The sequence below is a fragment of the Eutrema salsugineum genome, unplaced genomic scaffold, assembly GCF_000478725.1.
Source record: "Eutrema salsugineum unplaced genomic scaffold, Eutsalg1_0 scaffold_6, whole genome shotgun sequence".
Taxonomy (NCBI): domain Eukaryota; kingdom Viridiplantae; phylum Streptophyta; class Magnoliopsida; order Brassicales; family Brassicaceae; genus Eutrema; species Eutrema salsugineum.
This window is the reverse complement of record NW_006256547.1, coordinates 7,554,309-7,570,724: the sequence shown is the minus strand read 5'-3', so window position 1 is coordinate 7,570,724 and position 16,416 is coordinate 7,554,309. Positions and strand designations below refer to the sequence as shown.

Here is a 16,416-nt window from a genome sequence, read left to right as displayed (position 1 = left end):
TATCAACATTGATTCAACACTAAACCATCTACTTCACAACATACTGGTCAAAACCAAACTCTCAAAATCTCTGGATTTTGTAATAAACTATATGTACACGAGCCAAATTGCATATATTTGTCTCAATCAGCAGAATCCACCGTTACATTTTCCGGCTGCAGAGAAAAAAACAAGAAGACAAAAACGCCTCATCTGATAAATAGAGAAAAAGCTGCTTACTCAATCTTTTGTTCATTTCTGCTGGTTCATGATGATGAATCTGAGATTATTGGGTTAGCTTTGAATGATTTGGCAACAGACTTGTAAAGATTCTCTTCTTCAAATGGTTTAGAGACGTAACCATCCATTCCACTTTTCAAACATTCCTCGTAGGTCGCGTGGATCACATCTGCAGTCATGGCTAATATCGGTAAATGCCATTCAAGCTTCGTCTTCTCTTTAGCTTCCTCCTCCATATCCCTTATCTGACGAGTTGCTTCAAACCTGAACCACAATCAATCAATCAACATCTCTGACTCAACCGAATTAAACCGGGACTTGAAACAAGCAGAATGTTTTCTACTTACCCGTCCATCTGTGGCATTTGAATATCCATGAAACAAGCATCGAAACTGTGAGGAATCTGAAGCAAACTCAAAGCAACTTGACCACTCTCTGCACAAACCACTTCTGCTCCAAATTTCTTTAGAGCTCCTGCAGCTACTCTCCGGTTAACTATATTATCATCAACCACAAGGATCTTCTTCCCTGTGAGCAAGCTCTTAAGCGTTTCGGGAGATGATCCTTCCGGATGCTGTTGTCTCGTCTTCCTCAGCTCAAGAACTTGCTGTAAACACGCGCCGATCATGCTCGCTCTCAACGGTTTCATTATCACCGTATCTGCAAACCCTGCGGATTTAGCTCTGTCGAATTCTGCGTTTGTGATGTTTGTTGCGAAAAGAGCGAGTTTTGGAGACTTGTGATGAACGTTCCCGTTGGTTCTTGGATTCAATAAACGCATCTCTGAGTCGTTATCTTCCGTTGAAATCCATGAATCTTTCTCTACTAAGATCATATCTAGTTGCGGTTTCGTTGTTCTGCAAAAGCCAAAAACAAGTTATTTCCATGGAAGTAAAACAAAAATAAAAGAAAAGATCGAAGCTTTCGATGTTTTTATGTACCCGGAAGGGAGAGGAGAACCGTTTCTTCCAAACGCAGTAACCACAGAAACTGCGGTTTTGAGACTTGTCACAACATCGACATTGATTCCAAGTCTTTTCATATGGTATCTAGTCACAGCGGCTCTAACGGGCTTAGCATCAACAACTATAGCTCTCATTCCTCTAAAAGTAGAAGGCAGATTCTCCACATTTGGTTTCTTCAAATGGTTAATCGCACTGCATTTATCGCATTTCTCTAAAACAGCGGTGAACCAGAACGTGCTTCCGATGTGAGGCCGGCTTATGAAACTTATCTGACCGCGCATAAGCTCCACAAGACATTTGCTTATACTCAAACCAATCCCTGTACCTCCATAGGTTCTTGAAGTCGAGCTATCTGCTTGCATAAACGGCATAAAAACCCTGCCTTGTGCAGCTAAAGGGATTCCGATACCTGTGTCTTCAATCGAAACCATGAGCCTAACGTTATTGGAAACATCGAATTCAGATAACAACTCCTCCTCGGAGACCAAATGCTTGAATGAATCCCAGCTGTTTCGACCATCAGCTGCTTCGTAACCACTCAATGTGTTGTAACTCGATGGTTTCGAGGCAACGATAAGTTCTTCAGATACTCCTCCGTTCAATGCCGGTTTCGGTTCAGCTCCATCTTTTGATTGTTCCGCAAGATGGACTTTGACAAAGATGTGTCCTTTCTCTGTGAACTATCCAAAAGACAACATCTTGATCAAACAAGAATCTCGGGTTCGACAGGAAAATATCAAAAGCTGGAAAATAGAACTTACTTTAACGGAATTTCCGACAAGATTTATGATTATCTGTCTGAATCTCCCTGAATCTCCTTTGACTATCTCCGGTACTTTGTCTGAAACGAATACCGCAAGCTGCCAAATTCGTCGGAATAAAATAAAATCAGTAGGCAACAACTCCAAAAAGACTAATCTTTATACCACCTCAGATCGAAAAACTTACCTCAATGCCTTTGTTCCTCGATTCCTCAGAGAAAAGAGAAAGGACATCATCTAATATTGAACGGATATCGAAAGGTACAGATTCCAATTCCAGCTTGCCAGCTTCAATCTTGGCACGATCAAGAACCTCATTTATCAATGCAATCAATGCTTTACCACAAACTTGTGCGGTTTGAGCGTAATCTCTCTGCGTCGAGCTAAGTTCTGTATCTAGAAGCATAGCAAGCATTCCTGCATAAAAATGAATAAATGCAGTGAGACGAATTGAGAAACCAAAGATCAGGAGGAAAAGTACCTCAAACGTTTCAGAAGGGGTATAATACCAAGAATGCCATTCATTGGTGTCCTAATCTCGTGAGACACGGTTGCAAGAAACTGCGACTTAGCAACATCAGCAGCTTCTGCTCGGCCCTTAAGCTCTTGCATTTCATGGAAATCATCCTCCACTTTTACAATGTGCACAGCGGCACCATACAGTATATAACCCACCAAGAATCCAATCGCAAAGAACAATGGCACAGTCGTGAGAACATTCAATGGTATTGGTGCCTTTTGGTGGTACCTGCATTGCGTAAACGATTAGCTAAGAACTCAATTTTGTGATCTCTAAAAGTATTTTGGCCTAAAAATGTTATTTGTGGTCACCTGCAAATCATCTTATGTTTCCTGAAGGGGTCACCGAAATCGAGTTTGCTTTCGTGAGAGAGAGATGTGTCGCCTTCTTCGTCTTGATTGCCATACATGACAAGTGGATCTGATGCATTGGTAATATCATACACATGCACTACTATTGCTTGGTTACCGGCTAGCTGACTGAGTAAATTCTCAACAAGAGATTCTACATCAAACGCGCCACCAAGGTACCTGCATTAAAAACATTCAAGCATCAATCTTTTTACATGATCACACACATATAAACCAACCTTTAAATCTCCAAAAGCTCTGTTCTTTACATGATCACACGCATAAATAAAACCTATCCTGAAATCTGAAAGGCATTTACTTTACTAAATGGGGATTTGAGAACTTTACCCTGCAGTAGCTGCAATACGCTCTTGGACCGTGGGGTTTTCAGGAAGAGAAGATTTATAGACAGGGAAAGTCAACACAACTCCGAGATGGTGAGAAGCCAACAACCTAAAAGGGCTTGTCAAGACAGCTTTTCCGGTTTCTCTTGCCCGCAAAATATTCTCTCGATCCTCCTGCAAAAGGAGCAAAAATTTCAGAAGTTGTGCTACTGATGGCTATGGAACCAAGATATCGAAACGAGAAGTATCAAATGTAAGGCTACCTCGCCTGACATCATATCGAGTGACTCGAGGTAAGAGACACTATCTTGAGAGAATATGACAGGAGCATACTCGTCCCTAACTGGTGAAGGCTCTTCTCTGTCCATTGTCTTTATAACCCAATTATGCTGACGCTCGAACATCTCCCTCTCAAAATTCTCAACTTTTTCGGCGTAAGCCACTCCACTTAGTAGCGGTCTCTCAAATGCTGTTCTTGCCGTGTATTCCGCAAACGTTGCCTGCAAAATTTTGCCACAAACACACAGAACAAAGATTTTAATTTTTTTATATCTTTAGTAATTTTAATCCCAATCAAAGCTAAGAGCCAAAATTTCCCTTCATTTACTCATTAACCAAACATAAAGGAGGGAAATTTCAAAAACTTCTGGTTCCCCAAAAAAGTTAAGTTTTCAATTATGAATCAAAGCAACTCGAAAGATGACCAAATCTCAAAAATTTCCCCTCAAAGCTTTGAGATTGAATAAGCCACACACTGACCTGATCGATTGCAGATGGGTTCTTGTGGTAGTGAAAAGTGGAGACAAGAATTGCCAAAGCGTGAACATGGTTAACACTAACACTAAATTGATCCTGCAACATTCTCGCTCTCTGATCACACATGCTGACCAAAACCTCTTCTCTTCTAATCTTGTTAGTATCATCCATCCACTGGTAAATCCCTCTGCTTAAAAACCCAACAATGATGATCCACAGAATCAGAGCTTTTGGTAGCAATGCTCGATGTGCTTGTATGAAAGTTGACCCCTTTTTATTACCCATTTGATCATTACTATTGTTCATCTTCACCGCCACTGAATGCTGAAGCTGTTGTTGCTGCTGCATCTTGGCAAAACCCATTAACCCAGAACGCCAAAAATCGACTTTCCTGGGCTTTTCCGTCGAATTTAGAACACCCAATTGGTAAAAATCGCTGCTTTTCACTGTCGAATCAGATATCTCGGTTATTCGTGGCTCCTTTTCTTCTGGGTTTTCTACTTCTTGATGATGATGATGATTGTTGAGTGCCCAGTTCATATCTGAGCTACAACAATGGAGAAAACGAATGTTAGTGTGCCTTGTGCATTCTTATACATATAAATAAGCATGCGTAGTGATATGATTAGAATTTACCATAGACATGGTTTGCGTGATTTTCAATAGATTAAAAAGCAAAAACCCTAGAAACTTGTACACTAAAAAAGACAGGGTTTTTGCGAATTCAAGAATCCAGAGGAAGAAAGAAAAGAAAAACACAAATTTTCTCAACGCATGGTTCTCAAAAGAAGGAACTTTGCTCAGTTTCCGAAGGTTTCTACATAGAGGAATTAAAAATTGTTTAATTTTTACACTAATTAATGTCAGAGAAATTAATAAACTACACACTAATCATAAGCTCTTTACAGGCGTGAATGTTATTGTTGTTTCTTCTCGGAACGAGAACACAGCTACGTTCACTGTCTCAAATCCAAACAAAAAAAATGAAGTTTATGAATTTAAAATTGGTTTCAAGAGGAGCTTTGACTAAAGAAAGAAAGAACACAGAGAACACACAACAGCAGAAGAACAACGAAGCACAAAAACATAAAAAAAAATAATAATAATAAAGCCTACAATTTCGAGAATCGCACATGGAGAAAGTTGCTGAAACTATTCATAAGAAAAAATTGATTTCATTACCTGTAATGAGTTGTGAAAGGATTGAACATTGCATTATTAAACGCTGAATCTCTACTCAGTACTCAACAGATTCAAATGAATTCCATTTCGAGCTCTCTTCTTCTTCTTTCCTCTTTGTTCTTGTTTTTTATTTTAGTTTCTTTTGTAAAATGTATTGAGATTTATTGCTTTTAAAAGTAAAAAATTGAATCGAATTTTTTAGATTTTTCTCAGATACGTTTCTCTCTCTCTCTCTCCGTCTATATCAGTTTTGCTCTGAACTTCTTTTTCATTTTTTACTCCTTTTTATCCTTTGTGTTTTTCTCTCTCTAACTTGAGTCCATCTTTGAAGAAGAAAAGTTTTGGACTTTTTTTCTTAATGCCTCATGATATGAAATGATCCAACAAAAGTTATTTATTTTAGCAACATCTCCTCAAAATTATCATCATTATCGGAAATGGTAACAATTATTGCTTACACTGGGTTTGTCTTGTCAATTAAACAATCTTTAATGATTTTTGATTAATGAAAAGTATGTTGAAGTGTTGAACAAAAAAAGAAAATTATGTTGAACAAGAAATTAGATTAATGATTTTTGATAGTGTCTTATTTTTTTTTAAAAAAAAAAACAAGTATTAGTTGCTGACTTTCTATCTTTACAATTTTATATTCATTTTTACTTAATTCCAGAAATGAAAACTATGTTAAACAATAAATTAGATTAATGATTTTTTATAGTGTCTTAATTTTTTAAAAAAATTAAGTAATAGTTGCTGACTTTCTATCTTTCCAATTTTATATTCATTTTTGTGTCTCATAAATCAGAAAATAGAAGGTTTTTGTCATCTGAAAATAGAAGTTATGTAAAAAAAATAGTGGTGAGTGAGACTTTGTACGAGAGTCGCTATCGCATATCTTGGCGATAATGACATCGCGACAAAGCGCAGATCTGGCCCCAGAGACATTTGCCTGAAATGCCACCATTGTATCCACGTAATTACGATACTGCCCCAGTCATTTCTTTTTATATAACGGGCCTGAGGCTAAAGGCCCATCATAAATCCACGTGTAATCTTTAAACAATTCATTGTATGCATGATGAGTTGGTGGTCTAAATTTCGAGTATGCAACGATATTTAACTTTAGTACAAGACATTTTCGTCCGTATTTTATCGTATGCAAATGGGGAAATGGGTCGATGTAAATACTTCTTCTTCTTCTATTAATAATTGTGATTGTATCGTCTATTTAAGGAAATCTCTTAAAAAGAAGTGATGGCCTTCAACACTGTTTATAAAATGGATGGACATAAACTATATAATATAATCTCAGATTGTCGTTGATGAACAAATATATAGTAATGTAGAATAAATAAGACTGTATATGCTTTCTGTTGATATATCTGAGCCGATAGTTAATTTGTATATAGAAATCATAATGTCCTTCCACTATGAAGCTCCTTTCTTATATAACAGAGATCCATTTTAGTGAATTTTCCCGTTTTTAGAAGCATGTAATGTTATGTCGTTGCCGATTTTCTAGCTAGCAGCTTTTAAAATGTGACATATCACATATGTGCCCGGCAGATTTGATGAGCTAGATCGCACGTGATCCATTCCAAGACTTACAGTTAGACTCGAGTATCGATCCAAAACGAGGTCCTAAAACGAAATAATTCCTTATAAGCAAAGTAGCTACTTTATTTTTTCCGTACTAAAGCGTGATAAAGATTATATGTTTGATCGAAACACTGAATTTACTAGTTTCCAAGATAATGCGAGTTTTGATAAATTCCTGGTTTTTCCGACCTTAGATTCTACTAATAAAGTATCTATGTTCATGTAGGACACACAATTTTTCGACCAGTTTTACTACTTTTAATATTTATTCACAAAAGATGTAAAAGGTAGAATATGTGGATTTAAGAGTAGACATAGAGAGAAAAAAAAAAGGCACACAAATGAAGTGGTGCTAGCAAAATGTGTGTATGTCGGCCATGTGAGATTCATGTTGACTTTATATCATTAAATCATTTCGTGGCTACAAATTATCTTCTTCTATTTGGATTTTAAAAGATTTTGTCACAGATTTTATTTTTTTCAGTTTTTGTAATCACTCTCATATTATGTTTCGGTCACATGCTCGATAATCTCTAAACTAAACCAATTAATTTAATTGCATATTACCAGAACCAATCCATTGTATATTTAGTTTACCAAAAGCAAAGCAATTTCATAAACTGGATTTGTTGTATTTTCGTAAGTGGTTATTAGTTATAAGGAGATGTTTCATGAGTCAAAAAAGCAGACTGGCATAATAGTCCTTTTCTTCAAAGGTTAAATAAACAATCACGATTTAATAATTACTATCTCAATCAGTCATAATTCAAATTCCAATAGAATATTCTAATAAGATAAACTCCATTCATTATTTCATTAGAATATCATATCCTTTGTTAAACTATAATTATCACTCATAAATCAACATCGATCAATGATTCTTTGACCGAGAGAAAGTTAAGTGTAATTAAGCGAAAGAAAACAAAGATTTCACTCTCAAATGACACACAGAGTATAAAATATTTGTTTTCAAGATCTTGTTCATGTACATAAACAACACAACGAATCCTTGGAGGTTCATAAATTTATGCTAAAATTATTGTCACAAGCGTCAATAAATAGGCAGATTAATCTAAACACTAGGAGTATTGTAGATCATATAAAATTTTCAGGAATTTCCATCTTATAATTATTTTGTTTATAAAAGTTTTCCATTTTATTTAAGCTAACTTCATGAACGAAAGTTAGATTTGAGTAATATATCTTTTTCCATCATAAAATTACTTTGATGAAGCCTACGATTTAAGAAGTTTTTATAGACTATATTAGGAACCACATGATATGCATGTTACAATAAAATATTTAGATTTGAAATTGATAGTCCTGCATAATTTTGGTTCAGTTTTGACTTGAGTGTTTATAGATGGGATGGTTTCAAAATCTAATTTCAGTAAAATATATCTTTAATTTAAAGAATTTCGGTTTTAGATTAAAAAACAAAGAACTTTGGTTTGATATGACTTAACTTTTTTCATATAGAAAAAATGATTTCATATGACTCGGTTTTCTTTACCAAGAAAAAAAAAATATGACTCGGTTAATGGATCGCGTATGTTGGTTCATATCGGTTTATCCCGAGTCTTTCTAGTAAGAAAAAAATTCTCCACGACTCAAATAATTATTTGGGCTTTTCTGAGATTTGATAGTTGGGTTAGTATTTCTTATTAATGTTAGGTAGCAACCTATTAAATTACCTTACCGGGCTGGACGGTTTGATATTTTTTGTCTGGTCAACGCTCGATATTTGTTTTCTATCTGCGTACTTAAATTAATTTGTCTATAAGACGACCACATTAACATGCATAGAGACTAAGAAAGTCAACGGCTAATAGCAGATGTAATCGCGGCTACTTGTAAAAATATCAGAAAATGGATTCGAAGACATAACGATTTATATCATAATAATTCATACTTCATTCCTTTCATTGTAAATGTTATTTAAAATTATTTGACACATTTTTATACTAACATAACTAAAAAGCATAATTTTTTAATCATACTTTTTATTATTATACTATACATAACTTTATATATCCTATTAAAATAATAATCTCAAAACTAAACTTAATCTAAAGTTATGAAGTATATATTTCATAACTACATAACTTCCTCGTTATATTATACTAGATTTATAATCTGCGCGTTGCGTAGAATTTCATCTTTAAACACAATTAATTCATTATATTTGTCTTTTTATTGATTTTATTAGATTTATTTTCTATCATCATATTATCATAGTTTGGTATTTTTATTTTTGGGTTTTTTTTTTCATCTTCAACATTTTTGTTCTCATATTTTTTGAAATTTCTTTTCATCAGTTATGTGTTCTTCTCTTTCTTCTTTATTTTTTTTTTCATATTCTTCGACTTCTATTTCTTTTTTTGGTCAACACCCTAAGTATCTAGAACAGTTCAACTTCTTTTTATTTTTTGTTTCTTTCGGTTTTTCTTCATCTTCTTTTTTTGATTTTTTCGTCTCTTATTTTTATGTATCTCATGTATGTATCCTTCTTCTTTTATTTGTCTTCATCTACGTATTTTTTTTTATATTTTGATTTTTTCTTCTTTTTGTTATTGTTCTTATTATTTTTTATCGTCTATGATTTTCATTTTCATCATCATTTTTTTCTTTAATCATGTTTTTTTATGTTTTTTCAATTTTTACTCTTATTCTTCGTAATGAAAAAAATAATAATAATAAATAATATGTAAATTAATTAAGTCATTAATTTTAGTATTAGTGTTTCTCTTTTATTATTAGATAAGAATAATATCAAATACTACTATTTTAAAATATCTGTATTAATTAAGTTATTAATTTAAGTTTTTTTTCATGTTGATAGGGACACCTTAGATGGAGAGAAAACTCTTTCATTATATAATAGATTTTAGATGAAAATATCAAACCGTCCAACTGAGGTATTTTTTAAGTCATTTTTTAATTTTCATCTATTTTGTCTGATTCGAATAGGTTATTAGTGAAATCAGAAGTAAAAAGAGAAGACATTAAAAAAATATGTGGTCGTATCGTATTATTCATATAATTCGAATTACTAAAAAATTAATTCTGCATATATACAATACTCCCCTCTTTGCTTTATCGAGACAAGACAAACGCCGTCTAGTGACTCGAGCTAACATCTCGAAATATGAATTCGTTATCTCTTCTTGCAATTTAGATTATTAAACAACTCGTTATGTCATGCGTTAGTTTTTTAGAGTGAATTCAACGAGAATATTGTCATTCTTAACAATATTTTGTTTTTGTGCCACGGAGTCCACACGAATGGCCAAAATCCAAAAACCTTTTTCTCACCATCACCGACCAGTAAAGTCACACTGTCTTTCTCTCTGTTACTAACGCCATGATTGGAGACAAAGATATCGCCAGCGACGGAGAGAGCTCAAAACCGTGAATTCTCCGGTAAAATCTTGGAAACTCTTAGTCAAAAGGGGGAATAAATAATAACGAAATGGGTTTTTAGTTGTGACAACCACCTTAATTGTGAGGTTGGCCAAAATCTCTATGGTAGTCGTGGATCCTTATGGAATGGAGACAATTGTTCGTCACTTTGTTGTTGCTCTGTTGTTGAACTATCTTGTCTTTGTTCTAATCATTTGTTTGTAAGTTATTAGTCTTTAAACCACAACCAAAACAAATCATTTCCTTTATTTTTATTCGGTTCAGTATTTTCGGTTTTGATTATTTTTTTCTCACCCCTAGTTCTTTGCTATGGGTTTTTTATGGTATTTAATTTGTAAAAGCTAGATATAGTGGAATTCCTCTATGACGAGAAATGTCCATTATAGATTAAAATATATCAGATACTGTACTAAGATAGTGCTCATCGTGACTCGTGAGTATGGGCTTGATAAATTTTGGCCCATATTTCTCCTCTGGTTCTATCTAAATGGGCCCCTGTTGTGGTACAGAAAATAGTTCAGCAAATCAATATGTAGTACTATATTAATCAAATGGATAGACTGAAAATCTTAAAATTATAAAGTTTAAAATTATAAATAAATCATACGAATGAGATCTATATTGCCAATCTATTAAATTGGATAGTTTCCTGTAGTACTTTTCGTTATTTTTAATATTTATACGTGTTCATACGAAATGATATTTATTAATCATTTGTCCTTTGATCAATTTTGCGTTTACGAAACCATCAGGTAAGCTACTGCGACAGCCACAATTAGTGTAACTTAATCATCTTTTTAAATATTAGGAAAATAATAATGAAATGAATGGGAAATAACCTGCCTAATATTTTGGTCCACAGCTGTCATGAAAGCTATATATGTACTTCTTTCGAGCAACTTCATTTTTAGAGCAACTTACATGTATATACTTTTGGTAAATCTGTTTTCTCTTCATTTCTTAGCTCTTTTGAAAATGATATACACATTCCACCATTGTTGAAACTAGCTAGTTAAATCGAACATTTTTTTTAATTGGATGTTACACATTTTACCAATTAATTGCTTAATCCATAAACATTCCAACGTTTTCTTAATTTAGAAACCATATTACATACTGTTACAAAAAATAAAATCAAATCTGGCAATTTTATCAAAAGAACATTATTCCCTGGCTCCTTGGTCCTTGCATAGCTTAAACTTGAAACGTACATAAGATGCATATTCGAACTTTGAGGATTGATGTTTTGACTCTTAAGACATACAATGGACCCATTTGTGTCTCTGGTCCACACGAGCTACATTTCAAAGGTATGGATAAGGCAAACAACTTTTTTCAGTTATGGAGTATCTATATTCAAAGCCGTGCCTATGTACAACAATAATAAACATTCGCCTACGGGCTAATTTTTTAAAAAATAATTAAAAGGTCTAGTTTTTTAATTAAAATTATTAGTTTCATATATTAGTAAGATAACATTTGTTCATGTAGTATAAATTAATAGTTAAGTATTTTTTTAATATATTTTTTTATCTAATATTATATTTAGTTTGAATTTTTTTCAATATAATTTTTTTTTATCTAATATTAGATTTGGTTTGATTTGTAATTTAGATTAAATTACAAACAAAAACTTAAATAATTGGTTCATTTATCAACTTCAAAGAAATATGATTCGAAAGTTTAGATTAAACCAAGTTTTATATCATAGATATTTATTATAGTTTTGTGAATTTAAAAACAATAATGAGAATTATTTATATATAATTGATTTTATATAATTTAGAACGATTTTTGTTATTATTTATTTTATATGAATCATGTTATATGAATTTGAGACGTTGATAGTTAAATAGGGCCTTTTTTTTTAACACTGTTTACGTGTTCTAAAATCTTGGGCACGGCTCTGTCTATATTATATATTTTTGATTAAGATGCTAATGAGATTTGATATGATATGATTAATGTATATGATATTAGTTTAGATAGTTCTCTTAGACATGAAGAATCCTAGCGTAATTTATGATACGCTCGTTTGTATATATTGGCACATAACCGCCATCGGTTTAATACGCAGCAAAATTTCAAAATTGTTCTATGATTTTTTTTAATAGATTTTTGCAATTCTAATTAATATGCTATCAAAACCATCTGATTGTTGGACCATCCTCGTTGGTGTTGTTCCCACAAAAGTTTACATTTCAGATGTTAATAAGCGTGAGGAGAAAATGTCAGTGAAAATCGATAATCAGATAGTGTGTAAAGTTATATATAAAACAGACCAATTTAGTAATTGCAGAGTTGAAAATCCATGATAAATTAATATTTAACTAAATAAACCAATACATAACGCAAGCTCTTCTTCATTTATTATATTTTGGAAGCGATTATGCTTTCCTCGATTTTTTTTTCTTTTTCAAAATCAAAAGCGTCACGAGGGTTGGGAACTTGGGATATTGCCACACAATGGTTCGAAAGAGATGACGGGGCAATTTGATATTGAGACAAATTCACATCCACAAAACAATACAAACAGTTTATCCATAATACGAGACTTCACACTTAGAGCATCTCCAGTAAGAGATTTTAAAAAAATTTCGGCACAGTTTCATATGACTCAGTCATTTTTAAAATGATTCTCGGCTAAAAACTAGACGGAGCGCTCCTAATATTAGAAGCGGACGAGCTCGTATCGTCGGACATGTGGCAGAATTTTAGTGGTGTTTGATTTTAAACGTTTTTACAATTTTAATAAATTATTTTGGGGGTCAAATTTTTTTTTCGGGGAAAACACAGAAAACAACTCTCTCTTCTTTTTCCTCTCTCGAAGGCGACGACTAAGGTGATTTGGTCGATGCCTGAAGATCGTTTTTCCGGTCGTTTTCTGCACCGCGGGACCATCTCTTCCGTCATCTGTGTAAGGTAACATCTCGCAAAGCCTCTAATTCTTTTATTTGATGAACATTTGGGGGAAAGTAGGGTTTGTCGATTTGGGAGAAATTGATCGGGTTAATCATCGGTTCAAATTAGGCGTTTTTGTGTATCGGCGTGTGCATGTAGATGTTGTTTAACATCGTTTACAGTCGAATTATTGATTTTCGTAAATTGAATTTTCGAATTTAGGGTTTTCTCGAATTTAGGGGAAATTTTTCACATGTTTGAAAGTTCAAATTAGGGGTTTATCTGTATTAGCGGTTGCATGTAGATGATTTTTTAACAACGGCTACACTCGAATTGTGTGGTTTGTCGAAATTTTTAAATTTAGGGTTTGTTGAATTTGGAGGAAAAACTTGAGAATAAAGGTGGGAGATGAGGCTTGACTTTCCAGGCATGCCAATTGCTCAATATGCTTTAGTATCAGTACTTTGTCAATTAATCAATCTCTTTTGTTTCTGTTGATTTGGTTGGCTTATCTATAGAATCTGTAGAACATTGTTCACACTACACATCCTATGTTTACAAATAATTGCAACTTTTTGAAGAGTAATTCGTGGTTTAGGGTATACGATGAAGTTGGCATATGTGTTTGAGACTTGTTTACTTAAGTGAGCCTCAACATCGCTTGTTTGAGTTTGTTTGCGTTTGCACTTGTTTGTGTTTAATGCTAGTTCGCTTTTGGTTAGGTAGAGGAGTTAAGGCTTAGTCGTTGGAGTAAATGAATGTCATATGTCCATTACTTATTTAAATTTTTTGTTTCTGAGGTTAACATGGTGGGGTACTCGAGATAACAACTGATGGCATCCTATCATCGAGTCTTCTCAACGAGGTTAGTCTCCTTTTTCCCCTTTGTCTTTGCGGAAGTAGTTAGGCATTGAGTTGGTATAAATGCTTGCATAAAGTAGTTAGCTTAAAGTTGTTAGTTTTGTAATGCCTTGAATGAAAATAGAAAGTTTGCGTGTGCTTTAGGATCTATTGTGATCAATGCTTGTTAGGTTAGGGTTAGTAAATGACACTTTGCTTAATTCTGACTTCTTTAAAAAACTTGTACAACATAAACTTTAACTCCTCTATAAAATCTTCAATATAAAACATTGCCTACTAGGATGCTATGAAGCAGCTACGAAAGAGAAGACCAGCGGCCAGAATGAAAATGATGTCATGAAAGGCGCCCATGACATTTTTTTTAATGATCATGGCTTCAAGTTTGTCTTAGAACATGCATGGCGCGAGTTAAGACACGACCAGAAATGGTGCATAGCCTCTGCTCTAAAAGATAGTGCAAGCTCGAAAAGAAAAAAGCTGGATGAAGGTGGATCGGGTCAGTCGTCTAACAATGTGGAGGCCGGAGTCCCTGATGCTGCAGAGATGCGACCACCAGGAGTGAAAGCTTCTAAAGCAAAAGCCAAGAAGCAAAACGGCTGTACAGAAGAGGGTAAGGCACTTGTCGAGTTTCAGAACTTGTGGAGTATTAGGCAAAAAGATCTGGAGTTGAAGGCCGAAATTGCTAAGAGTAGACAACAAGATATGGAGATGAAGTCAAAACTCGCAAAGCACAAAACACTGGACAATCTCCTAGCGAAACCTGAGCCACTATCTGACATCGAAAATGCCCTGAAGAACAAGTTGATTTCTGAGTTGTTATCTTGAATATCATGTCATGTTCTTTCAATGTCATGTTCTTTCAATATCATGTTCTTTCAATATCATGTTCTTGTGTTAGTCGTGTAAACCTTTGAAACGAATATGTTTGTTTCAATGTTTGGATATGTTTGGATATGTTTGCTTGAAATTCATGTTCAATGTCACGAGTATGTTTGTTTCAATATTTGGATATATTCGGATATGTTTGCTTGAAAGTCATGTTCAATGTTTGATTTTATTTGTTCGTTTCAATGCTTGAAGTGCAATTATTGACTTGTTTTCTATGACTTCTGTCTTTTTTTTCAGGTTTTTGTGGAGTGCTTTATGTGGGGCAAGAAGTTTTGGAGTATTCTGTCACGAGCTCCTCTTTTTTTGTTTACTTGTGTCACGAGTATGTTTGTAAACTAGTGGTTAGTGATGTTTTAAAATAATTGTTGACGATGGTATCACGAGTGTAATGTAAACTGGTGCTGTATATATAATTTTCTCTCTTCTACATCTATTCTCTCTTTTACATCTATTCTCTCGTTTACATCTATTCTCTCAATCTTCAAATCCTAAACCCAAAATTTTAGAAATACACATTTCTTTCTTCTTCATCTGTTCTCGCAAACCATTTCACCAAATTATATCTTCTACATGGCGTCTTCATCGCACTATAATTCTGATGACTCAGATGACTTTGAAGATGATGAATTTGAAGATGCACTTGAAGAATCTTTTAATGTAATATTTGAGCAAAAATTCGAGGAAGCGTATGAAGAGATCATGGAACGTCTAGCAACTGCCAAGAAGAAAAAGAAGAAAAAAGCATACATTGAACGACAACGGGAACAAGGTCAAATCCGGTTATGGAATGACTACTTCTCGGAAGATGCAATCTATCCTCCACACATATTTCGACGGCGTTTTCGCATGAACAAGACTTTATTCATGCATATTGTGGATAGGCTATCTGAAGAGGTTCCATATTTCCAACAAAGACGGAACGCTACCGGTCGATTAGGGCTGACAGCACTTCAAAAATGTACAGCCGCAATTCGGATGATGGCGTACGGCTGTGCAGCAGACGCGGTGGATGAATACTTGCGTATAGGTGAATCTACCGCAATTTTATGCTTGGAAAATTTCACTTCAAGCATAATAGAATTGTTTGGAGATCAATACCTTCGACGTCCCACACCGGAAGATCTCCAACACCTGCTCGATGTTGGAGAGTCACGGGGCTTTCCCGGCATGATTGGAAGCATCGACTGCATGCACTGGGAATGGAAGAATTGTTCAACCGCTTGGAAAGGTCAATACACCCGGGGTGCAGGAAAACCGAAAATCGTTTTAGAAGCTGTGGCATCATACGATCTTTGGATATGGCACGCATTCTTTGGCCCTCCAGGTACATTAAATGATATAAACGTTCTTGACCGCTCACCTGTTTTTGACGACATATTACAAGGTCGGGCTCCGAAAGTTAGGTATTCTGTGAACGGTCACAACTATAAGTTGCCTTACTATCTAACTGACGGTATCTATCCAAAATGGGCAAAGTTTATCCAATCTATTAACCTTCCGCAAAGTGAAAAAGAACAAAAATTTGCCAAAGTTCAAGAATATGTCCGTAAAGATGTCGAGCGTGCTTTCGGGGTTCTTCAAGCTCGGTTTGCTATTGTTAAAAATCCGGCACTATCTGGGACAAGGAAAAGATTGGAAAGATTATGA

At 34.3% G+C, this 16,416-nt stretch overlaps 2 protein-coding genes and 1 long non-coding RNA gene across 3 annotated transcripts; 2 read left to right on the top strand and 1 right to left on the bottom strand.

Annotated features, from left to right (window-relative positions):
• Positions 1–88: 88 nt before the first annotated feature.
• On the bottom strand, positions 89–5,228 carry LOC18012645 (histidine kinase 4). Its single transcript, XM_024151783.1, has 11 exons — positions 5,098–5,228; positions 3,919–4,457; positions 3,423–3,659; positions 3,164–3,333; positions 2,777–2,995; positions 2,455–2,693; positions 2,133–2,362; positions 1,946–2,044; positions 1,161–1,864; positions 567–1,076; positions 89–483 (listed from the first exon to the last, which is right to left on the bottom strand). The coding sequence occupies exons 1-11, from the start codon at positions 5,129–5,131 to the stop codon at positions 246–248; spliced, it is 3,219 nt and encodes a 1,072-aa protein (XP_024007551.1). The 5' UTR covers positions 5,132–5,228; the 3' UTR covers positions 89–245.
• Positions 5,229–12,912: 7,684 nt separating this feature from the next.
• On the top strand, positions 12,913–15,137 carry LOC112083561. The gene is made up of 3 exons (XR_002897697.1): positions 12,913–13,041; positions 13,821–13,885; positions 15,007–15,137. It is a non-coding gene; the product is annotated as an uncharacterized LOC112083561 (long non-coding RNA).
• Positions 15,138–15,339: 202 nt separating this feature from the next.
• On the top strand, positions 15,340–16,416 carry LOC112083421. Its single transcript, XM_024151446.1, has one exon. The coding sequence runs from the start codon at positions 15,340–15,342 to the stop codon at positions 16,414–16,416; it is 1,077 nt and encodes a 358-aa protein (XP_024007214.1).